The 25,833-nt window shown below is 36.0% G+C and overlaps 1 protein-coding gene across 17 annotated transcripts in view; it reads left to right on the forward strand.

The window, feature by feature from the left end:
* The window catches only part of LOC134533079 (inositol hexakisphosphate and diphosphoinositol-pentakisphosphate kinase 2), a 98,410-nt gene that overhangs the window by 33,255 nt on the left and 39,322 nt on the right, over nucleotides 1–25,833 (forward strand). For 9 of the 17 annotated variants that reach the window (XM_063370303.1, XM_063370299.1, XM_063370310.1 and 6 more), the window contains 12 exons: nucleotides 43–183; nucleotides 728–818; nucleotides 2,676–2,830; nucleotides 3,021–3,122; nucleotides 4,607–4,797; nucleotides 6,592–6,786; nucleotides 7,713–7,799; nucleotides 10,422–10,610; nucleotides 13,242–13,333; nucleotides 15,593–15,730; nucleotides 21,856–22,090; nucleotides 23,108–23,316. In XM_063370303.1, coding sequence (XP_063226373.1) covers nucleotides 43–183; nucleotides 728–818; nucleotides 2,676–2,830; nucleotides 3,021–3,122; nucleotides 4,607–4,797; nucleotides 6,592–6,786; nucleotides 7,713–7,799; nucleotides 10,422–10,610; nucleotides 13,242–13,333; nucleotides 15,593–15,730; nucleotides 21,856–22,090; nucleotides 23,108–23,316 — 1,825 coding nt within the window. The remainder of the gene's footprint in view (nucleotides 1–42; nucleotides 184–727; nucleotides 819–2,675; nucleotides 2,831–3,020; nucleotides 3,123–4,606; nucleotides 4,798–6,591; nucleotides 6,787–7,712; nucleotides 7,800–10,421; nucleotides 10,611–13,241; nucleotides 13,334–15,592; nucleotides 15,731–21,855; nucleotides 22,091–23,107; nucleotides 23,317–25,833) is intronic. The other 8 variants (XM_063370312.1, XM_063370300.1, XM_063370311.1 and 5 more) reach the window with 5 other exon arrangements.

Genomic DNA, 25,833 nt, shown 5'->3' on the forward strand with positions numbered 1-25,833 from the left:
GTGCTGTGTATTTTTGTGCTGTTGTCTGATGGCATGTTGCAGAAACCGGTGGAGGAGTGGCCCGTGTGCGACTGCCTGATATCGTTCCACTCCAAAGGCTTCCCGCTCGACAAGGCGATCCAGTACGCCAACATTCACAACCCCTTCATCATCAACAACCTCCACATGCAGTACGACATTCAGGTAACGCTTGTGCCTTCGCGTGATGGGAACTATCTGAATTTACTTGATTCTAAGACCCACCTTAAACGTGTATTTTTGTACTTTGAAAACAGGGTCTGTGTTACAAGCGATAATGGCATCTTCCATTCGCCAAATCAACTTGCTTCTAATGGACTTTTGTTGATGATTGTATTTTTTATTTCATGTTAATGGTAGGCCAAATCCCAACCTAGGTTTTTACTAAATTTTTCTTACTCAATGCCATATCTGCTTAATTGGGCATCATTTCAATTATAATGTGTCAATCTCTTTAATAAACTAAAATAACATAACTACAATTTACTGTAACATTTAGCACAGAAGACAGACAATACTTTTATGCTACTTAGTACTTAGTACATAAAATTGACAATCTTTATACAGTTACTATATTTAGAGGTCCGAATTGTTTAAAATTTGATACTGTTCTGTTTTAACTTTAAGCAAAAATGTAACTTTTAAAGGTCATATTCATCTTATGCATTTATTTTCATGCTATTGGTATTGCATTTTTTTTTACGTGCAGGACCGCAGGAAGGTGTACTCAATACTAAAGAAAGAAGGTATTGAGATCCCTCGCTATGCAGTGCTTGACAGAGATTCACCTGACCCTAAACGTAAGTTTTTGTACCATACAGTTTTCTTTAGAAATATGTCTGTGAAAACATTGCTTTGATTAACAATTTCACAATCTATAACTTACTTCCTTGATACCAAAAATTTTGTTATAGGATTTTTAAACATTGTATTCACTTATATAAAGTAGAAATCTTTGGGGCCTTCCAGAAATGCAATTATAATGTTCATTTGCACAATGAGTGGATCATGTTTAGAATGTTTAATTAATTTTTGAAATATTTTGTTTTTAATCTACAAATTGAGAAAGATTTTAAAATAACTATCTTTCAAATCTTCATGCTCTGCTTGCAATTTCTACCAATATTTCCATTTTAAACTTTTGATAAAAGAAGTTACTTTAGGCATACAGATTTTTTTATTGGTCTCTAGTGATGATGAGATCTTTGATGATACAAAATCATAACATCATTACTTTTACAGTATAAAGTTTTGCATAGGAAAAGCATTTTAAAGTCAGTTAAAATGTAGATTTAAACTATCTTGCTTTACTTGTACTCAAAAATAACATTAAAAAAAAATTAATTATTATTTTTACAATTTGATTGCATGACTGTATTCAGCATAAATTATTTGTGTTAAAATAAGATAAGCATACCTAGAGCATGTGTTTCTGGCTCACATTATTGCAGGTTCCTGGGTGTGGTTGGGGGAATGGTTTAACTCTGGATGGTATTCCCAATGGGAGATGCTCTGGAGATGGTTGTCCCTGTTTCTTGGTGGTTCCCTAGAGGTTGGTTGCCCTGATGCTGGGAGCTGATTCCCTCTTCTGTCCATCTTCCGTAGAAGGTACTTGGGTCAGTGCAAACCTAATGGGTGCAGGGAAGAATGTGGCTGGTTGGCTCGGCCTGCCACACACCTTCGTTTGGCCGCTGCGCAATTTCGAGCCTTGGTATACATTCAAGGGGTCTTGTCTGGTGAGTCTACCTCTTCTGGGATAGGCCTTGGTCTGAATGGAGGGGGAGGAGCGCAGGTACCTGGCTTGGGCTGGGAGAAGGGCATTGATAGGAGAAGGGCATTGGGTGATGCTTTTTACTTACACCTTCCCAAGTTGGCTGAGCAGTATCTTCCTCTCTGGTGCAGTGCAGGCTGGGCTGAATGTGGCTGTGTGCAGTTCCTTGGGTAGTACCCTCATCCCGAAAGGATATATTACTTATTCAATACTCGTTTATTCTGAGTTATTACGTCGGCACAAGGGGCAGCCTTACCTTACACCCTGGTCCTGGTTCTACTGCTTCCTACTACTCGTATGATTACCACATGGGGCCATAACTTCCCAATGGCCTATACAAAGGCAGGTCATATATTAGGCTGTCATCTCGAATCGATGCGGGCGGTGTCCAGACTTCTGGCACGGCCATCCCAGGAATGCCTGAGGCTGGAGCAAGAGGGCTGGCCCTTTTATATCTGCCCTGAGGGCCTGGGCATGACGTAGGTAAGGGAGGAGTTCTTGGAATCGCCGGCTACTTCCAGAAGTTCCAGCCTGCTGCAGTGCCGTGCACACTCGTCTGGTGGTAGAGGGGGTAGGCTGGGAGTTGCGGCCAGTCAGGGAGGCTCGGACAGCAGTCTAAAGAAGGAACAACTATGTTTGTGTTCTGTGCTAAGATTACATATTAATAATGCTCAATCTATGGCTGTAGTGAATGAGGAGATTCAGCAGTAGTGATGGTTCTTCAAAGGTTTTGGACTGGAAGTTTTTTGTTTTTATTATCATGAGATCCTTCTTTCTATCTTTCCTGTGTGAAAGGAGGGATCATATTAATACTAGGAAGGAAGTTGGCAGCTATGCTGAGCTGACACTGCATCTTTGCAAATGTAGCTGTTTTCCTGTGTTGCAGATCACGAGCTGGTGGAGTCAGAGGACCACGTGGAAGTGAATGGTGTTGTGTTCAATAAACCATTCGTCGAGAAGCCTGTATCTGCGGAGGACCACAACATATACATTTACTACCCAACATCAGCCGGTGGGGGAAGCCAAAGGCTTTTCAGGAAAGTAAGTGCACTGTGTCACAGTTTATAATCTGTTTTTGGCTAAACACATGATTTGTAACAACTAGTTTGGTTTGATTTTTTCCTTTAAAACATATGCTTACATGCTTGCATACATTGAGATAAAAGCTCACTGTGTTATGTTCTGTGATTTGTGTTATTCACATAGTTTTTAATTTCCTTCTTGTTTACAGATTGGTAGCCGCAGCAGTGTATATTCCCCTGAATCTCGCGTGAGGAAGACGGGCTCTTACATATATGAAGATTTCATGCCCACTGATGGAACTGATGTCAAGGTACGCTTAAGAAATTTTGCAGGTATGTCACCAGATTTTACATGCTCATTATTTTAATCATGTAATTGTACCTAAAAGAATTTTAAATACTGGGCTTAGCCACTTATTTTAAGTTCTGAAGCTCTGAATCATGCTGTATGTGCACTTTTTTTTCGTCATCATTTAAACTGTGGAAATTAAAACAATTGCAAACTTGTATCTTGCCACTTTAAACCACTGTTAATTGTTACCTCCTGAACCTCCTCTTATTTGAAAAACTACATGCTCTGTCTGTAAATTGCATCACTTATGTCAGTTTAGTCCGGGGCTTCCTAACTCTGCATAGGTGTGACGGATGAGAGATGCAGAATGGAGAGGGTGCAAATGGAGTGTAACTATGTTCTTTCTGCTTCTTTTCACTGTAGCTGCTGGGGAAGGAACCCCCTCCTTCACCTCTTTCACTCTTCCAGACGACCATCGCCGTATTTCACCACATTCTCTACTTTCTGAACAGCCGTGCTTTTGAACTACAGTCATACAACATAATTTTTTTTTCTAACTAGTGTGTGGTGTTTCAAGAGAAACACTGTAAATCACTACCACGAACTCCACTGACAGAAGTGGTACCAGAAATGGTATGATAAATGTGGAATTGATGTAATATAATAATTAAAATAATTTTGGAGTGCTAAGTACTTTAATTGCGATTTCCAGTCCATAAAATCTTTTTCATAAACTCATAATCAAAAAATTTGGGGTCTTATTATTTTCAGTCACATTATTTTTGGTTAAATATGGTAGTTATCAGTGACAGTTTAAAGAATAATTTTTGTGACTTGAATGTACCCGAGTTTGGTGTAACAAATACTTCAAAAATTCTCCACATATAAAATATTCTACCGTTCCTTTTTATTTACTCGCTACGGCACAGCCATTCTTTTTCATTTAACTGAAACTATGGGAAATGTAGCCTGGGACATATCCGGTGCCTAAACCAAATAATAAAAGAGGGGGGGGGGGGGAACCGTAACTCTTAAAACCTACACTCGCTTGGCATAAAAATAGGGTACTTATAATAAAAACTGTTCACAACCCGGGATCTTAAAATAATAGGTTCCACCCCCTGTACAGGAGGTCTGGAGAGAGAAGGAATTACTTCAAATGAGTTAAAACTTAATTCTATAGAAAGTACGTTTATTACACGAGACCTTAAACTCATACAAAATGTTTCTAGTCGATGAGAGACAATCATGAAGTAATAACTTTTACATTTACACTTAATAAATAAAATCTATGGCAATCTGAAAATCAGTCTTATTAGTTGTTTTACAATTAAATTCTTTAACTTGAATGAACTAAAAGGGAAACATAGAGGAAGGTAGGTATGTTCATTTTGGAGTACAAAATGGAAATGGTTTTTGAAGGACAGAAAGCTTCGTGCCGGCTGCAGGGATTGCTGGGGGAACAGCAGACTGGAACCCAGGCTGTGGGACACGTGCACACAGGTCTACACGGTGGGGCCGGACTACGCGCACGCGGAGGCGCGCAAGTCTCCCGCGCTGGACGGCAAGGTGGAGCGCGACAGCGAGGGCAAGGAGATCCGCTACCCCGTCATCCTCAGCAACGACGAGAAGCTCATCTCCCGCAAGGTGTGCCTGGCTTTCAAGCAGACGGTGTGCGGCTTTGACCTGCTGAGGTGAGGGTCGCCGCCCGGTCCAGTGGGCTGACCGGCGAATTGAGAAGCCTAGAGTTGTCTCTGTGCAAACTTCAGATGATCCATGGTAGGGATGGCCCAATGAAATCCTCAAACACCGTAAAATATTTACAATTTAAAAGATAAGATATTGAAGGTAAAAGATTTGAATAATAATATTGGTCAATATGTTTAACATTGACAACTTATAGAAGTCTCATTATTCCCCAATATATTTTGTACTTTTAGTTTGAAATTATGTTAGTAAAATTATAATATGTAGGTATTTATTTGAATAACTGGTTGGTGAAACGAACTTGTAAAAGGTTGAATGATTCAGCACCATAGTTAAAAATTTTATTTCGTGTGCAGTCATTTATTTTTAACCTTTGAGCTTTAGATATGGATTCAAGGGGTGAATTGGAGGTACCTCTTTGTGATAAGGATTCGAGATTTGGATTTGAAAAAAATTGGTATTTGACCTATCGTTATTTCTAAACGTTTATGGAGTTCTGTGCAATTTAATTTTTGGTTTAGTTCTCTATGTGTGAGACCGAGATATTGTGGGATGTTACACGTATTCATTTAAAAACTTACAATTTATTTTTTTCCACAGCATACACCAGTAATATTGTAATGGTTCTATGTGTACACATTTAATTTATTTGAACATATTTTCTCACAAGGGATTTGATTTTTTTAATGAAGCCAATATACAGCTGCGCATGTTCTGTGATCTTGCTTTATTAGGTGGCACAGTGATGTTCTTTGGTAGATCTGCCTGGAGTGAGATTTGTATTATTACTGAAGACGGTTTTTCGTCTACTTTATTGACAAACCTCAAGTTTCTTTCGATTTTAAAGTATTTCAGAATTTGGTATATTTCAGTAAATTTTAATTTACTGTAATTTCTAGCTATTTTTTTATTATTAATTTCAAAGAATTTGTGCACTCTTGTGTCTTCATTGTCACTTGGTGTTATCCTTCATTTTTGATGTCCATGCTTTTTAAAGTCATAAATAATAGTGTTCATAATGAAGGTAGGAAAAATGCATATGATGTTGAAAGTCTTTTAGTATGATGTATGTGTTATTGGTCAGTCATACGGCCAGACCCTAGTTCCTTCCAAGTGTGCGAACAGGAACAAGCACAATGATCCAGGCTGCTAGTAGATAAAGTTAGAATGGACTGCCTCATCACCACTAGTGAACATTTTACATTTGTATATGCTGGTTTTAAGAAAAACCTATCTGTTATTTACACTCATTATTTGTACATCACCCATGCCCTATGCACCATGTGCTTTTTTTTTTTTTTTTTAAATCAACTTTCACCAAAGTGTTGTCTGTCTCGTACATGTGAATTTTTATTTTAGTTAATAGATTTGGTTATTTTTGAAATAGGTGAAGCTAAGGTATATCTACGTTTTGTGTTTGAGATAGTGAAATGGCTTGTTGAAGTACCCTGCATTGCCTGGGGTTTACACAAGTAAAAATTCTTCATCCAGAAGATAGTGATAGTTTTTGTCATAATCAAATATAGACATTTATTTTCCTATTATTTTGAAAGTTAAGCGTGCAAAATTTTATATAGCTCAGAGTCAAACTGTTGGTTTGTATACAAGACAAACTAATCTACAAACCAACAAACAAATTTAAACTCTGTGTTATAGATATTGATGACATGAATTGTTTTGAGAGTTTAGACATTGTAAATGTTTGTTAAACATAACAAGTATCACAGTCTAGACTTGTTTTGCAGCTGATGTGTAATTGTGTTGATGTGATTTTCGGAAAGGGCCAGTGGCAAGTCTTTCGTTTGCGACGTCAATGGGTTCAGCTTTGTCAAGAACTCCAACAAATACTACGACGACTGTGCAAAAATCCTGGGAAACATGATCCTCAGGGAGCTTGCCCCAACGTTGCACATCCCTTGGTCAGTGCCGTTCCAACTGGATGATCCACCAATAGTGCCCACCACGTTCGGTAAAATGTGAGTCTGGAAGGCAGATTATGTGCTAAATACAGTAGAACCCTGTTATAATGTTACTGCTTATAATGTTATAATGTATTCCTGTTTATAACATCATATTTTTTAAGTTCTAACATTTTCTCCATAAGGACAATGTATTAACTTATTTCCTGCATATGTTTCACAAATCCTGTTCAAAAAGTTTGCGTTTTAACATTCACTCAATGCAAAAATAACTATTCCAATACTTATTCCATGTGTGAAGTTTAACACTTTAAATATTTACTTTACATTTTACGTACATTTTTATTTACAATCAATGTTATACCATATATGTAGATTGTTCAAATAGGAATTTATGCAAAAACAAACTGTAAGTATGCCAAAATACTAGTGCTACTGTTGGTGCTGCTAACGCTGTGTATTTGATACATCAAAGGTACATAATGTTCTTAGTTACTTGTCATGTTGGCACCCTTGTCTTGGGAAAAAAAAACAAAGTGTTTTCTAATGCTAATAAAGAATTTCATTTATTTAATTTCAAAGTAGTAATCCTAAAATTACACATTTTCAAGTGGTGAAGGAATTGAAAATAGGCATTCCCACTTTAAATGTCATTGTCATGAATTGTGAGAGACTTTACAGAAATGTGGCAGTGACTTTAAAGAAAATAAATAGAAACTGGAAGCATGACGAAGTTGAAAAAATGTTGGCTTGGTTAAGAAAATTCAAGCATTGAGGTACAATCAGTGGTTATGACATTTAATCTGTGAACATAGCTAGATGAGTCCACCGGTAAAAAGTTCAAACACTGACCAGAGCTAAATTGATATTTCTGCTTATTACATTTTCCTGCTTATAAGTTTTTTTTTTATGCCCCCTTGAAAAATGTTATAACAGGGTTCTACTGTACGTTTATTCCTGTGTGGCTTTGTGATGTGTCGCAGGATGGAGCTCCGCTGTGTGGTTGCAGTCATCAGACACGGCGATCGGACTCCCAAGCAGAAGATGAAAGTTGAAGTCCGCCATCCAAAGTGAGTGGGAAAAAAACTATGGTGGATAAATTATAATGTTTAAAGTGTTTGGGAAAAGAAGGTGTTGGATTTCTAAAAAATAAATCCTGATTTGGAAGCGTTAAACATGCTCAGTGAAATGCTGACATTGTACATATAGTATTATTAGTTAACGTGAAGTTAGCCATTATGACAAATAGTGGTTACTGCCTATTTGTTGAAATACATATTAACCTGCATATGGGTAGCACATTTTATGCCAATTTTATGTTTAACAATATGTACTGCAATTCGTATGCAAATTTTTAATTTTTAGTAAAAAAAAACACATAGCACTGTTGTGTTTGACTATGTGGTTAAAAATAACTGGCCTGTGTTGGTTTTTAATAAATGTGTTATGAGTAAGTATGAATTGTTTCATTAAAATGTCTCAGCAGTGTGTTTAAAGCATCATGAACTGCGCCATTGTGTTGAGTCTGCCACTGGGCTGGCGCTCGACAGGAGGGGAAAATCTAAAATTAAACCAGTCAAAGAGAGAGAGTGTGCGTGCATGTGTGTGTTTGTGTAAGTGCGTGTTGGTATGTTCTTTCCCCTCTCTCTTCATTGTAAATCTGCCTCTGTAAACAATCATCAAGTTTCTATCTCAATAGGATTTTGTGACGCAACTGGATTTCAATTCTGTTATACTGCAGAGAGATGTATGGTGCGATCCATATTTTCATTTTGCTTTGTGTAGTATTTGAACAGAATAATTTATTACTTTCATCTACATATAATAAAACCCTGTTGTACGACCCTATTTATTACGGATACCTCTCTATTAAAACCCTTTTTTGAGGAACCGTGAAATTTTATGTTAAAAGGTTTAAAAAAAAAAAAAGAAATAAAGGGAACTCCATTGAAAATTCCTTTGAAACTTGTGCTGCATTTCTCATGGAAAGAACTGTACCACACATGGCACAGTAGACACTCCCCCACACTCCTACCACAGATAATGGTTCCGTGCATCTGGCACCAACAGGCAGTCACTCTGTACCCAGCAGCCAACCAGTTGTAATATCACTTGCTCTAGGACATGCTACCCTTTCTGTTTGCTTCTTATATTACAACTAGGATTTCTCTTTGCTTTGATTATTGTTTGTAGATGACTTACTACACATTTTGTATTCAGGTTTGGTAACGTTTGTGATATAATTTGGTGAACTATAGTGGGTGATCTGCACATTTATTTTGGACTCCAATTTTAATGCACTTCAGGTTTGATGTAATAAACCATTTCTTACATTAGGCAAAAAAAAATTCACGATAATTTTTTTTGGGATTATTTAGAGTTATTCTTGTGGGGGTTTTCCATATCAGCAAACTGATAATGTGTTTGTGAAACAACACATAATGCTGTGCCTCCCGGTAGTTAGTTTCGTTCAAAACGTTAAAGAAATTGCATAGATTTGGTAGAAAAAATTGGTCTATAAACGTAATGAATGACTCTGTTCTCCTGACATGTTACAACGTGTTTTTTGGGTGGATGTATACAGCGACCATCTGGATGCATGCCGGCCCTTACCCCCTAACATTGTCACTATCACCTGCGATGATTATCTTGACAGCTCAGGCAATTATCTTTTCTGTGGCTTGACGAAATATAAAAATTTTACCTCACAGTAGCATTAAAAAATTTGTTTTTATTTTTTACCAAACATGGCTCACACTACACTGGCTGTTGTCAGTCCTCCCCTGCATTCTCCTTCTCCCTTTATAACTTTCCATGTCTCGTCGCCCCTTCCTGTGAGCAATAACAATGCAATGTCATGACACTTAATGTTCTTGACACCTCTTGTGGGGTTTTTAGTTGTTGCCCATGTCTTATAAATTAACATTTTAATGAAAGTTTAAATGTACTGGGTGGAAAATAATGTTTATTACAGCCTCCGTCCCCTCTATTAAAACCCTATTCCAGGAAACCATGAGGGGCCTCGTAACAATGGGGTTTTGCTGGTGTACTCTGTATGTTGGTCATATGCAGTGGTCCCATGGCTGTTGGTGGGCATGTAACAAAAACAAATAAATAATAATTTATAGATAGATAAAGAGAGATAGAGAGAGGTATATACAGATGGAGATAGAGAATTAGGGAGGGCTAGATGCTTTGTGTATGTGTACCTACTTCAAACAAATTTAAAAAAAATTGAGGCATTGCAGGCATGACAGGAATTAGCTAGTACCAAATAAACAGTACAGTATATTTAAAAAAAGTTATAATAAGTGTTCTATAGTAAGAAAAAATACAGATGAGTATTGCTGTTGAAATAAATTCTCCATTCCATGATTCAGATCTGTTCCTCACAAAATCATTATGGAAATGTAACCTGCTAGAAAACGGAGAAACATTGTACTGAAATTTAAACTAATAGTAATGATAAACTCTGAATGAACTAAACATGCAGGCAGAACAGTAATGTAACCTGGTTGCCAAGGTCAACAACCAAGATCCACCTGCAAAAATCTGGACGCTAGCAGCTCAATTGGTGCCAAATCATGGAATGTGTCTAACCATAGGATGGCGGATTGAAGACCTTGAACTGTATTTGCAAGGTGGGTGCCAGAGCTTGGCTTCAGGTGCGGGGCATGTGCCGTGCGGCGCAGGTTCTTCGAGATCTTCGAGAAGTACGACGGGTACAAGGACGGGCACGTGAAGCTGAAGCGGCCCAAGCAGCTGCAGGAAATCCTGGACATTGCCCGCTCGCTGCTGAACGAGATCCAGCACCACGCGGCCGAGCCCGAGATCGAGGAGAAGCAGGGCAAGCTGGAGCAGCTCAAGAGTGTTCTCGAAATGTGAGTGTTCTGCTGCCGCTCTTCCTCGGGAGCTGCCGGCAGTGAGAGGACAACTTCCCGACTGATGCAGAGGGTGGAGCTAGAGTAGAGCTCTGACTTATGTGAATCTGTAAAAATTTGCACTTGTTCATGGGATATACATATTTTGTTTGATAGGATTTGACGTCACACGGCCATGCAAAGATACTTGAGGCGACGGGGTATCCAAGGACATGGTGGGCTTGGAACCACTCTTGTTCCAACTCTGTGCCCATAAATCAAAGTCATGGCGGTGTGACACTTGTCACGTGAACATAACGGCCACCTATTTCTCTCATCGGATAAACTTGGAGATCTGAGGAAAGGGAGTTTTTATTCCTCCAAAAAAGCAGTGTTGTTTTTCACAAAATTCACTACATAAAGCTAGGTTATTTTATTTTTATGTTCACCTTCATTTGACTGCATTTAATGCTTCTAAGTTTCACAGAAATTCTATTTTGTAATTATTTTATCTAATTACTTTTAAAACTAAATGTGCATAAAATTTTAAACTGCAAGTGTGGAATTTAATGATCAAAAGACAGCATAGTGAACACTTCAACAGTGCTTTCTTTCAGGTTCTGCCTTTTGTCTGTGATTAAGTTGTAGTGACTAAGTAACCGTTCACTGTTAACATTGTTTGAAGGTCTATAAACAGCACACTGGATTAGTAATGCAAACTGATTGTAATTTATACTCGTAGAAGTCTGCATTTTAAACTAACACAGTTTAGATGCAGAGCTTGTAGTTTTTCAACTAAACTCATCCAGTCCTCTGCCGACATTTCTGTGACATTTCAGAGACAGTAAAGAAAAATAACAGCTGTCAATACTGGCATAAGTAATATAGTTTAGACACAGAGAGAGTAGGTAGTTTTTCTACTAAGGGCTCCAACCCTTGTTCTGGCATGTGACCATACGGTGATGGTTCTTGGTGTTGGGGAGAAGAGGTACAAAACACGAACACAGTTGGAAACATAACACTAGTTTATCTGTGTATAAATTCGTGAAAAAGACAGAAAATTCTAAATTATGTTTTAACATTAAAACATTACAATTCATGTTATTTTTCAAGTTCATAGCAATTGCGATTTTTTTCAGGTCCCTATTTATGGGGGTGATTGTTGTTTGATATGATTTAACCTCACACGGCTATCCACAGAGGCTTACGGCAACGGGATCTCCATGACATAGTGGCGTAGAACCATTCTTGTATCGACTCTGTGCTTATTAATCAAAGTCATGGCAGGGTAATTGGATCTAACCCACCACCCTTGCCACGTGTGCATAATGACCACCTATATCTCTCATGGAATAGACTGGTATAAGATTCTCATGAGACATGAACATATAAGCTTATTAACCAATAAAGTTTAATATTTATATATCATGTGCAAAATTATTTTTAATATTATTGTTATGGAGGATAAATTTTTAAGTGAGAACTTCTTAACTTTAACTGTGTTTTTAGATTTATCTCGAATACATGGCTACTTTTGTTGAATGTGTTGTTTTCCTACCCTGCAATGAATGTTTGTGGTAAAACTAGATTTGATTTGATACTGCCACTTGTAAAAGCAATCCTTGAAGGGGCGTGTCTTTTTTCTCTCTAGAAAGCAAATACGGTATACATATTGTGTGTTATGTCTCTATGTTTTTATTTTTGCCAGTAACCCTTGACTGTTCGATGCTGACTGCTACACGTTTTGGGCAAAAATTGCATTTCTTTTTTCTGCAGAAAAATATTTAAATGGGTTATACATACTAGTTACTAAGTATGATATGAGAGAGATGAGATATCATTATGTGCTGGTCATAGATTTGTAACACAGCAAACAAACTTTGAAAAGAGAACATTTTAATGTTGTAATGTACATATTTTTCTACTACAGCATCTATTAATAGTATCAATGTTTGCCCTAAAATAACATGAAAGTGATAAATCTTGTATATTCATTTCTTTGATTATCTAGTCATAATTCAAGACGTCTATGATTTTTTTTTTTATAAAAACTGCTATTTTCTATTATATAGTTTAATGCCACCTTTTTTAAAGCATGACTTTGAAAATGCCTAGGTTTTTTTTTTCTATCGGGGAAAATTGTTATTGACAGAAGAAAAAGGAAAAAATAATCATGATGTTTACACATGATGTTAATATATGATGTTTTGATAATTGTATACTAGTTTATGGCAGGTTTTTAACATGCCCATTTTATCATTATATAATTTTAGTGTACAAAAAAATATCCCAGTGCTTAAATTTTCTAATAGAAATTAATAATCTTTATCACAGTATAATAAAATACATTATTTAACTATTAACTAGTAAAAATTATTGTAGTGTGATGCCATGCCAACAAGGTTAGTATTCACACTCTCGCCTTTGTTAGCATAGAGAAGTCCACGATTGTTAATTTTAAAATTTTGCAACAATGTAATTTTATTAACTTTTAAAATATGAATATATACACAGTTATATTTAACAAATTGAGATGATTTAAAATAAAGTATTGTTTGTGTAGCAACTCTTCATTTTGGGTAGTAGTGGATGCCTTTGTGACATGGCCAAGCCTTTCTTTTTAGCATGGCAGTACTATATGCGTGTCCATAGGTATGGTCACTTTTCTGGGATTAACCGGAAGGTTCAGCTGAAGTATCAGCCCAAAGGCCGTCCCAGAGGATCCAGCAGCGATGATGGTAAAGGTTTTAGTACAAACATTTTTTACTATTTTTTTAATTGCTTGTTTGTTGCTTATGATGTTGATAGTTACTTTTATAATATGTAGTTTATATGTATGCGATATTTATAGCACTGGTACAGACAATAAAAGAGACTTGATGCGTAAATTATGTTTTTGTTTTTTAATAGGCTGAACTATGCGTAAAATTAAGAAAAATAACGTTTAGTTTTGAAGATCAAAAATAATTGCATAACTACCTTAGTAAGCATAATATGAAATTCGTTTAGACATTCAATGGTGAATGCATTAAGTTAAAAACATTCAAAATATTTTTGCTGCATGGAATATGAGAAAATGTTAAATCAATCTTTTTTGAATATTGGCGAACATATAGGATGAATGATATGTGGGCTTAAAATGTTCCAGTAGTTTATAGAAGTTTGCAAAATATTTCCAAGAAATAGGTACTTCAAAATCTACCTAGGCCTGTAGGCTGTGCTGAAAAGGACTTTTCCTTGTGAGTTAGAACCATACGAAAAAAAAAGTATAAATAAAAATAATTAACATAATTTATTTCAATTCGTATATAAATATTATTTAGGGCTGGGCCGATCACTAAATTTGCGGATCATTCCGATACCGATCATTTGCGCTGATGACCGGCACCGATCATTGCCGATCAGACAAATTAAGAATTATATAGCTAGTTTGATGTTAATAATAAAAATTTAAAAAATTTTTTAATGATAAAGTTACTTTATAATAACATACCATTTATTTAACACTTCTGACAGAAGACAATTTGTTCATTGGTTTTTAAAAAGGAACAATAATATAATGTAAGCTAAGTATCTCCTATTTCTACTATTTCTAGACCTTCCCACCCCACCAACTAAAGTACTCATACGACACTTTTCACAGGTCTTGAAAATAAGTGCTTTATAATATCTACAAAAGATTTTCCAAATAAATACTAACTACTAAATGCTACTGCAATACTAAGAGTGCAACACAACATGTTGCTTTTACGCTGTCTTTATGTGGCAGTTAAAAATATTTCCACACAAAACTACTTTTATTTGCCAATGTAACCAAAAAACTTTTAAAGAATCACTAAAATAGACAACAACGTCATCGGACTATGACCATAGATAAACACACTACGGCATATATAAATACCAGCAGTGATCTAAACTGTGTTCCAATATTGAACTATCACTGGCATGTATCACAGTTTTTCTGCTTGTTCCCCGACGTACTGATATGCAATGGAACACACCCTAGAGGATACGAAAGTTGGTTAATCTGCAGACGAATGTTTTGTTTTGTATTTTGTGGTCAACACACAATATTCTATGGCTGTGGTTTCGAAAGTGCAATAGACGTAAGTTAAAATTAGTATTATTTCATAAAAATCAAAGTTTTTATTGTGAATTATTAAAAACACCGTAAAATAATGGTTTGGCATGTTTTAAAAATACCCATATGCAAATTAATACTGTAAATTCGTGTTTTTTTGTTGATACGTGATTGTAGGGCTACCTTATTTAGTTATTTTGTAAGTAAATTTGAAACATACAACTTTCCATTTTTAAGCTTAATTCAATATTTATTAATTTTGATTTAATATGTAATGATCGGCGTTTGGTGATCAGTAAATAATTTGCAGATCGGTACCGATGCCGATGTGTTAAAATCGGCCTATTATTATGATCGGTGATCGGCATCGGCCCAGCCCTAATATTTTTTTAATGTTACATTGTAAATCAATAACATTTTAAGTGTAAGAATTAGAATTCTGACATTAGTTGTCTTAGTGACTGCAATTGGGGGCATAAAAATCATAGAAATTTACAACACCAAAGTAGAGTTTTGCCTTTTCTTATTTTAATATTTGTTATTTCAGAAGCTTTATACTTTGTTCATTTATATTAGTGTAACAGTATCGCATAATTGTCTAAATAGTTTAAAACAATAGCTAATAACAATATAAACTTTTTCTTCTGAACTAGTACCTTTTGCATTTCAAAGTTGGTACAGAATATTTTTACACTATGGAGACCCAACAGCTCCGGAAAAATGCTTGGATAGTTCCGTACCATGGCCGGTTGATTCCTTTCCCATTATTCCTGGTGTGTGTCGTGTGTTACCATCTTTAGTGACCTCGCACTCGACAAGACGTTAAGCATCCTCTCCCCCTCCCCTCCTCCTCAAAAAAAAAAAGTGGACAAGTGCTGTGCCAGGTGTTCTGATTGCTAACATTTCTGCTGGTTTGTGCCAGATGCGCCAAAGGAACCGTCATTAGTTTTGATCCTAAAATGGGGTGGCGAGCTCACCCCCGCCGGGCGCATCCAAGCCGAAGAGCTGGGTCGGATCTTCCGCTGTATGTATCCTGGAGGCCAAGGTAGACATCTCAGCGGTTCGTAGTCCAAAGTCAGGAATACATCACTCTCATTCTCTCTCTCTTTACCTCTCTCGTAGCTGATTTGTGTCCTGGCTCACCTCTGCTTGGTGGCTGGTTGAATAGACTTTGTGTGTAGGTAGTCTAGTGGTAGGCTCTGTAAGTGACTGTGACTGCACATTGCAAGTAGTAGAGCTTGGTAGTTACAGCTGAATATTGTGCATGAAAATTTAATTTAAGAAATTAATCATAACTAGTTATGTAAAATTTAAACCCCTGAACTTCCTTGGTGTCCGGCACTACTCGATGTAATGTAACACTTTCACTGTATCGAATTCTTTGTTGATTATTCACAGTTTAATTTGAAACTTTTCTATCATTCTTACCTTGTTGCTAGTTACATATGTATTTAAATAAATATTAAATATCGACCACACCCATGGCTGTTTGATCTGTAAGACACTTACTGCCTTGTTAATAGTAATAAAAATACTCTAAATAAAACATTTTTCTTGCTCAATGTGAAAATGGCGCACTTTTTTCCGCCAATAATGTGAATCCTTTTTAACATAAAATATATTAGGTGACATGGCATAATTTTGCCAGTATGTAGTTTTTTTTTAACATTAGTATTGCTGTTGGCAGTCTCTATTTCACCTATTTACCTGCATTAGTTCTTTAAGTCACATCCAAATACGTATTTGAGTGAGGGGTTGCAGGCCTTTCTCCTCCTGACTAAAACTTGCACTGGATAAGATAAAATGATGTGATTGTGGGGAATACTGAGTTAAAAATTAGTTTCTGAACATGAGCTTCTGGATCTATCACTGCAGCCAACTCGCTAATGGTTTAGTGACTGTTGCATTGTTGGGAGCGTGTTGATGTGAGTGACTTCCATGGAGTTCAAGTGCATCAGGCATACTTGTCCAGTGCAGTTCCTGTAAGTACGAAGGTGAGTGGCAGCGGAGTGTTCAGCTCAGCCAGAGTGGTGTCTCCTCACCAAGCAACACTTCTCTTACCAGTCGTGCTGGCATCATCTGTGTGGACATCCTGCCTTTCCCCTTTGCATTAATTGAATGGTTACCATGATTGTTCGTTTCCTCAGGCTTCCTCTGTATTAAGTACAGGAGAGATCCATGCAAATTTTTTTTTTTTTATGTGTAACACCTTGTCTTTCGGTATACAGCATTTGTTAGGAGTAGTTTTGTGAATGGAACGAAATGTGTAACCACCATCTGTGGTGGATGATGTAAGCCAAAGTTCACAAAGCCAAAGGAAAACTTTATAGTTATAACTGTTTAATGAATTTTAACAAGATGGGCAGTATTTTAATAAAATTTCTTGTCGAAAATCAGGTGCAAAGCTGGGTTTAATATTTTATCAAGTATTTTTTCGCAGTTTCATTGTATAGTTAATAATTTTGATCTGCTAATAGAATGATTCAATAGTAGACGTAGCTGTCCTGGCAGCGAATTCTAGCGGCGGGTGCAGAAACTACATGGGATTTGCATCAAGAAATGTGGTTGAAAACACAATTTGTGTATACTGATCACACTCAGCATTATTTTAAAGAATTCTAATTTAAATTTTGTGTTCGCATTTTGAATTATAAATGTATTTTCAACATGAGAAATTATGAATTTGCTTGTTACTGAGGTCAGGTGTTACACATCTCTGGCAAGTACTGAAAACCTTGCTCAAAATTTTTTTTGTTGGGTGTGGGAGTGGCAGAACCTCTGTGTGTCAGATTGTCTGAACGTTATGTAAATTAATTTTTTGACTGATAATAGGTCTTTCAAAGATACATTAAGAGAGAATCCATAGTTCATAGGTACCCTGCATTTGGACTAAGGACATGCTGTGATTGTGTAGTGTGAATTTATTTAGTGTACTGTATTCAGTTTTTTTTTGTTTTGTTTTCTGTGTGAGCTATGCCATTGTGGCTTGTTGCATTATGCAGCATGCATGTCCAAATTCTCCATTATTCATTTCATTCTGGTGCAGTTTAGATTTAGTGTGATTATTTGGTCATTTTTGAAAACTGTTTAGCTTAGTAGTAATTATAGTATTAAATAATTAAGAAAATGTCTGGTTTTGTGGAAAATTGTAAAAGTAAATACCAACGTTCAGTCAAGTTATTGACTTGATACGTACGTGTTTGGTGAATGGCTTGCACTATAAAATATGCTACTAATATTACAAACCAACATGAAAATTAATGTAAATAAATATTTTTAAGTACTTACCAGTTGGTATTTTTCAAATAACTGTTTTAGTATGTTTCAAATGGTGATTTATTATTTTTATAGTAATTATATCTGTGATGCTGCATGGTTGCATTGGTTTGATATTTATAATCTTTCAAATAACTATTGATTTACAGTTATTTAAAATAATAACTATGAAACAGTTTTCTCTGACAGTTGAGTTGGATTCCAATTCTTTAGCAACTGAGAAGGGCCTAAATTCTGATTTTCACTTTGCAAAGCATTGTGGTAAAGCAAGTTGATCCATGCATTATAAAGGAGTGTCTAGAAATATAGCTTTGAAATTTATTAATCATGAGTAAAATTTAAGCTCTTTGGTCTCTGGTCTTTGCCTCTGGATTTTTGGACAACAGAAATTAAATCAAGTATAATAATGGAACATGATAACAACAAAAGTTAACATTTCTCCACATTGAAGTACATTTTGTTAAAATCAACTAGAAATTAGTGTGAGATATGCAGCTTTTTTATTCTCGTAAATATTAGAACATATATTTGGAAATTGAGATGATGTGAATAAATGACTTAAGATTTGGTTTTAATTTTGTAGCCTATGTTCGACATAAAGTTCACAAAGAAACACATACCAAATATTGTTTTAAAAATACATTTTTTTAAACTATTTCTGAACAGTTTTGTTTCTAGTATTTATGTCTTAATACTCTATCTTTTGAGTTTCTTTATTGACTACATGTAAAAGAATATCTTAGGTTTATGCTGTGGAAAAAATTTTTATAAGAGAAGACAACAGGCCATTCTGTACTAGTTCCTTAGCTTTTTGTTTGTGTGTATGTCATTTAGTAAACTTAGATGTATCTAATATATTTTCTGGTTTGGTGATGTATTACAGGGTGGTCACCCAACTGGTAGAATCTGGAAAACTTGAATTATCTGGGAATTGTTTTGGTGCCAGGGAAACCCGTGAATTTTTGAAAGTCATCTGGAATTATGTGTTTGTCTAGCAATTTCAAAAGAGCTTAGTGGAAAAACTGCTTGCCGTGCCTACGAATTGTGTCACTTATGCCAGTTTTTGAGTGCTGTATGCCATTTTTTGAGTGCTTTCACAGCTTATTTAAAAAAAAAAAAAAAAAAAAAAACACTCTGTGCCTACAGTCTGCATCACTTATACCATTTTTGGGTGCTGTTAATCTGCGAATCTCCGCAGCGGATGTGAGGAATGCGACATGTGTTAAGGTAATACTGTGGGTTGCTGCCGATTATCCTTAGGGGGAGGAAGTCAATACTCGATTTCTTTTTTTTTTCTCTCGTGGGTGGGTTTTTTTTTTACTTTTACACCTGAAGATTTCAACTGGCATGGAGGTAATAATAAAAAAAGCCACAATTGAAAACTATTACAGTAGAACCCTGTTATAATGTTTTTCAAGGGAGCACAAGAAAAAAACATTATAAGCAGGAAAACGTTATAAGCAGGAAATCTAAATTTAGCACTTAACAATGTTCGAGCTTTGTACCAATGGACTCACAAAGCTATGTAAACAACTTTAATGTTAAAACCAAAGATAGTATACTTGATACATGAATTTTCTGAAACAAGCCAACAAATTTTCAACTTGGTCTTGTTCCCTGGTTAAATTTTGTTTGTCTTTAAAGATACACTGCCACATTTTTTGTAAAATTGTCTCACGATTTGTGATGACAACATTAAGAGTGAGAATGTCTACTCCTTCGCCACCTGAAAATGTTTAATTTTGGGATTCCTACGTATGAATGAAAAAAAATATATATATTTGTAAGCAAAATAAAACACTTATAGTTATGCCCTCGCTCAATGGTTGGCAACTTAAATATTGTAGGACTATGTACGTGCATCTGAATACCCACTGGAATGGCAAGGAAGAGAAGAGTTGACTAAGGATGCCAACTGACACGTAACTATGAACATTGTGTACCTTCAGTATATTGCATAAAATTGTATTTTAACAAACTATTGTATTGTATGGCAGTGATTGTAAACATATATAAAGAAAAATTTTTATCGTAAGTGTTGGAATAATTTGGTTTTAAAACATTTTTCCCCCATTTAATGAATGAGAAAGCAAACATTATAAGCAGGAAATTACACTATTTATGAACATTATAAGCAGGAAATAAATACATTGTCCTTATGGGGGAAATATTGGGACTTTAAAAATATGATATTATAAGCAGGAAAACATTATATGCAGGAACATTATAACAGGGTTCTACTGTACTTCGATTTGTCACGTGCAAGACTGGAAGGCTCTATTGCAGAATAAAACCAAAAAATAATGCTGAACTTGGAAGAAACTAGACTAGCGGATGGTGCCATAATTCTTTTTTAGTTAAGTGTCTTAGTAAGTTTTTTAAGAGCTACCTACCTACTATAAGAAAAGAGCATACTTATGTTTATTAAGATTTTACCACTACAATTAGTTTTTAGATACATTTGTTCTACAGCCAATATTAAAGTGATTTGTAGTGAATAGTGAAAATTGGATGGACAAGTAGGGAAGTACTTTTACAGCTCAAAATTCATAATGTGCACATTGCTGTGATTGAAAGGTTCTCTATGAAGAATTTGTAGCTAGGAACATGTTTTTATAGTGCTCAACTAACAAAAATACTGGTGAGAATTTTATTTGTGTATGTTAATAATAATAATATTTAATATTTAAGCTGTTTACAATGCTAAAGTAATTTTAGTTGTGCCCTTATGGCTTGCTATATTATTTACTATATCAGTTCTGTCTTTTCGTAAAGTTTTCTGTTGTTTGCTACTGTCATAGTTTAAAACAACATACTGCACAATAGCTACTAATTTATGTTAATGAAATACACTTTTATCACAGAAGTAATATATAATCTTACAGGAATACTTTCTATGTTATATTATAATAAATGGTTGATATTGTATATTAATTGGTTACTTTGGTTTCAGCTCTGATGTGACCAACATCATTAGCTAAGTTACATAGATTTTTATTTATGTAATTTCTTAGAAAACTGTTGTCCTGGGTAGAAAATCTGGATTTTGATTTTGCCCATACAGTGGCCACCCTGTATTAGTACTGATTCACATTCAGGAAATTGGGGAATCTTGCAATTTGCTGCTTGGCATTGTAGTAACTTTACTCCACGTTAATAAGTAGTGTGCTCTGTAGTAATAAAAAGCATGTTGGTTTAACAGTTTGTACTAACAGGTATAAGTATTTCTAGAGCTGTAAATTTGGGTCTTTTAGTTACTTCTTGCTGATTCTGCTCTACAATATTTTCAGTCAGATGGAAGCACTCATCCACTTTCGTGAATGCAGTTAATACTTATTATTATTACTTTTTTTTACTTTCATCATGAAAGGGTTCGAGCTTTCATAGAAATTTAGTTGCATTAGATTTGTGGAGAAAATAACAATTGTCCTTGGTAGGCTTTTTGTTTTTACTAAGCATAGTTTATCTCAGTGTCATAAACACAGGTAAATTCTTTACGTAATTGTTTCAAGACACTATAATTTCATAACAAATCCATAGAACCAGGACGAGGCCACCGAAACCCAAACTCGCAAGAGACAACCATCTTGAGAGACACTGTTTTGGGAGGAAGCCAAGTCTTCAACTACTATTTGTGTTCACCGAGTATTAATGCGCAGGGCTACCACTTTTTGTGTGTTCATACATTTGCAGAAACACTGCATTTCAAACAGTAACTATTACTTCCCTGTTCTCATGTAACGTATGAATAATAGGGCAGTAAATGACATGAGTGCTCCGTCGGCCAACTGGAAGTAGTGTGGAGCCAGAGTGCAGCACTGCATGCGGCCGTCTGAACCTAACCCTTGGAGTAGTGTTGCCGAGGGCGACGGCGGGGCCGGTGTCAACGGCGACGGTGGTCGTGCGCAGGGGAATACGCGGGCACCCAGGGCCTGGGGCTGCTGCGGCTGCACTCCACCTTCCGGCACGACCTCAAGATCTACGCGTCGGACGAGGGCCGCGTGCAGATGACGGCCGCTGCCTTCGCCAAGGGCCTGCTGGCCCTGGAGGGGGAGCTGACCCCCATCCTCGTGCAGATGGTGAAGAGCGCCAACACCAACGGCCTGCTCGACAACGACTGCGAGTCCAGCAAGTACCAGAACATGTGGGTATCGCGCGGCAAATAACACATTCTGGCACTTTCGGGACCACAGCCATGCCGAATGATCGGGTGTTAATATTTAGCTTTAATGGAAATACCAAGGAGAAAGTAATGCCTAATATATTTAATAAAGGAAAAAAAAAGTTATAGGTTAATACGGTAAGTCCTCGATTAATGGACACTTGCTATAACTGACACTATGTTTTGTTGCCTTTAACTTGGTTAATGGATGCCAGCCCCATTACTGCGAACGTTTCTGCATCACAACTTATGAATGGGTGGGGTTGGTACTTCTTGAAAAGCCTATATATACACACTTTTATCCAAGAGCTGCACTGATTACACATGTGAATAATTCTTGCGTGCATGCATAATGGTTATCTAAGGATAGTTTTTTTTAAAAGAGTGTCTACGTAACTTTTCTCCCGTGCATGTAAAAAAAGAGGGTAAGATTTAGCACTAATATTAACAATGCACATGGCACAGTGACAAGGGAATCTGTGCAGCTTGTTCACAGACTTGCCGGATGGTGACGTGTACACGAGACATTCTATTCCAAACAGTTTTAAGCCAGCCATTGGTCCTTCGTTGTACAGGCACCAAAAGAAATACAGATTAAGTTGTTTTAAATTGTTGTGTTCAGTGAAATCTTATTATGTAGACATTTAATTCTCCATGACTTATTGTTTGTCAGATTTAGTCTTAAATTATATGTTATGCGTTAATGGAATACAAGTGATATTTGAAATTTATGTAAAATTCTGAATAAGTATGGTGAATTTCACAATTCTACATTAATAACTGTTATTACAAATGCAATTTGAAGCAAGATGTGTCACTTGACTTTGGTTGCGGATTAAAAAAAATTCCACCATACAGAGGGAAACTTTGAAGGGCTTTAAATTCCAAACTAGAGCCAATATTCCAAACATGAAGATACAGTGAGTTGGTGGGGTGGAGTGGAAACCCCTGATTGATCGGGCATGGAATTCTCCCTGCACAAATGGTTTTGGTTTCCAGGGCAAAGGCACGCCTGCACGAGCTTATGCAGCAGGATCGGGACTTCACGGAGGAAGAATACCGGAAGATCAACCCCTGCAATGCCATCAGCATCACCTCTGCCCTGAAAAGCGTGAAGAACCCAGTGAAGTGTTGCGAGCGCGTGCATGAGCTCATACAAAAGCTGATGACCATCGTGAAGATAAAGAAGGATGATCCCAAGACAAAGGGTATTGTATACATTCTTTGCTGGAAACATACAATTAATGTAAGGTTGTAACTAGGACTGTTCCATTTGCATTAGGAGGGAATATAAAGTCGTCTGGCTACCAACTAGTCCGCTTGTGTTTATGCGGTCTGCATTTTTTTCTTTACATGTTTAGTGACATGTTCTGTTATGAATTTCTTAGCTAACAAGTTATTCTTCCTCTTAATATTATTTTAATTTTCCCCCTGTTGTATGTTTATGAACCGTTTGGTTACTGAAATAGGTAGTAACCTTCCAGTTAATAAAATAGTGAGTTAAATATGTAGTTCTGAAATGTTAGTTCCTTTTCTGATGCAGATACCTTATTCTCTCCCTCATATCTTTCTTCATTAGTGTTTTTTATTTTCAGTCTTCTCTTGTCCCCTAAAGTATAGTTATAAATAGCTTAGTGCAACAACTATATATAAATAGCATTTTCCTATATGCTGTTTGTTTCTCCATACAGCTGTCACCGATTGGTTAAATATAAAGATGGATCAAATCCCAATTTTCTCGAATTTGAATCTGGAATCCGAATCTCGTAGTGTTTTGAATCTGAATTTAATTCTCAAGGATCAGAAATTAAATTATGTACAACAAATAAAAAAATGTTAACTAACATCAAGTTCTTCTTCATAGCACTGGTGAGGTTGTTACTTAGTTACATTTTAAATAGGTAATTCCTAATGATATTACAGTATTTTAAATGTTACTAGCCTGTATCAACATTACCAACCAACCCATTTCACAGTATCACTGTACATATTATTATATTTATACCTAAATTAATCATTTGATACTTGAAGTATCACAATGCCCTCTTACAGAATGATTGAAAAGCATGCCAAGAAATTAAGAAAAAACTAGGGGTGTGCGGGAATAGGTTTTTGTACTGCGGGAAATTTTCGGGAAAAATAAATTATTCCCGCGGGAAACGGGACGGGATCGGGAAAATTAAAAAAAAAAAGCAAATTTTTATTTCTAATATGAGAACATGGCCATTTAAACGTTTCTTGCAAAGTTAGTTGTTTTTTTTTTGCTGCTATTTCTTTTGTCTGCTTCACTTGCCTTTTTTTTTTTAGCGGCAAATTCATTTTTTTTAGCATCCTCAAATTCTTTTTTTATAGAGGGATGTTTATTGAGATGTTTTAGTAATCCAGACGTGCTACCATGCTCGCATCTCAAAAATCTTTCACACGAGACACACTTTGCCAGGGATTTACTGTCTGTCAGACGTTCAAAATATTTCCAAACACTTTTAGGTTTACAAGTAACAAGCTGATCGGTTGCGACATCCATTATTTGTAGGCTGCTAGTTTTTTTTAATATACAACGGCATCGAAAATAGGAATAGATACTTTGCACAAGCCTTAATAACGTAACGTCAGCCGACAAAGCCCGCCAAACTGAACAGTAAACAACTATTTTTTTCTCCCAAAGCAAAATCATAGATGTTTAGATACTCGTGAGCAGTGGTGTAAAACTACGTGATTTCATATTTTTTAAAGTGCCAATACAGTTCTCTACATCGCCACTGCTATCAAGTAATGAGAACGGTTACGCTTCGTTATGTAACGCAAGTCTAGTATTTCTTATATCTTTGGTGAAAAGGTTGGATTGCGCATGTGTTTTGTTTGTGTCTAAGGACACACAGTGGTTTTAGGTTAAGTATTTGATGGTGACGACAATAACGTTATATAAATGACTATTCACGTATCTTGCAAATTTGTACCCTTGAAGAAATATATTTATGAACGCATACAATATTTAAGGTACTCCATGTACGTTTTTTATATACCAATTAGATATGTGTAAACGATTATAATTCACTGCACACCACAGCTGTCGCTACGATCGGCATAAAACATGTTTTGCGTTTAAATAATACAGAAAATCTTCAAAAATGTACGAATCCATAAAAGATATTGTTGTAAAAACAGTTTGAATTGATAGAAAACATTTTCACATGATTAGTAAACATTTGTAAATTTTTAAACAATTTCCAGAAAAATTCGGGAGTAATAAAATTCCCGCCCGGCATTTCGGGAAGCCTATTTTCCCGACTTTTTTTCCCGAAGCGTTGGGATCCCGCACACCCCTAGAAAAAACCTTTTTAAAGTGTCCTCACAAATACTACAACGCTTTTCTTCAGAATTACCAATTATTTTTATTTCATAAAAACAATTTCTAGTTTTAGAAACCATCTCAAAAAATTTATACATAAGGTCATCTTTATAACTTTCATAAATTCAACCGGAATACTAAGATAACACACTGTTGAATCAATAAGGCTTGGTATGAACGAAATAAAGCTGTACACCAACTCTTAATCATTTGGCATAAATAGGGCAGAACTTTCACAATGTGTACATTTCTAGATTTTGTAATAACTTCTAAAGTAAACTCGTCTTCACATACCATTAACAATTATTTTTCAGCCTAACCTTTAAAATTTCTAAAACTTTAAGTGTAAATGATTTAGAAGAGAGTTTAATACCGT

Source organism: Bacillus rossius, chromosome 6 (assembly GCF_032445375.1).
Source record: "Bacillus rossius redtenbacheri isolate Brsri chromosome 6, Brsri_v3, whole genome shotgun sequence".
Classification (NCBI taxonomy): domain Eukaryota; kingdom Metazoa; phylum Arthropoda; class Insecta; order Phasmatodea; family Bacillidae; genus Bacillus; species Bacillus rossius.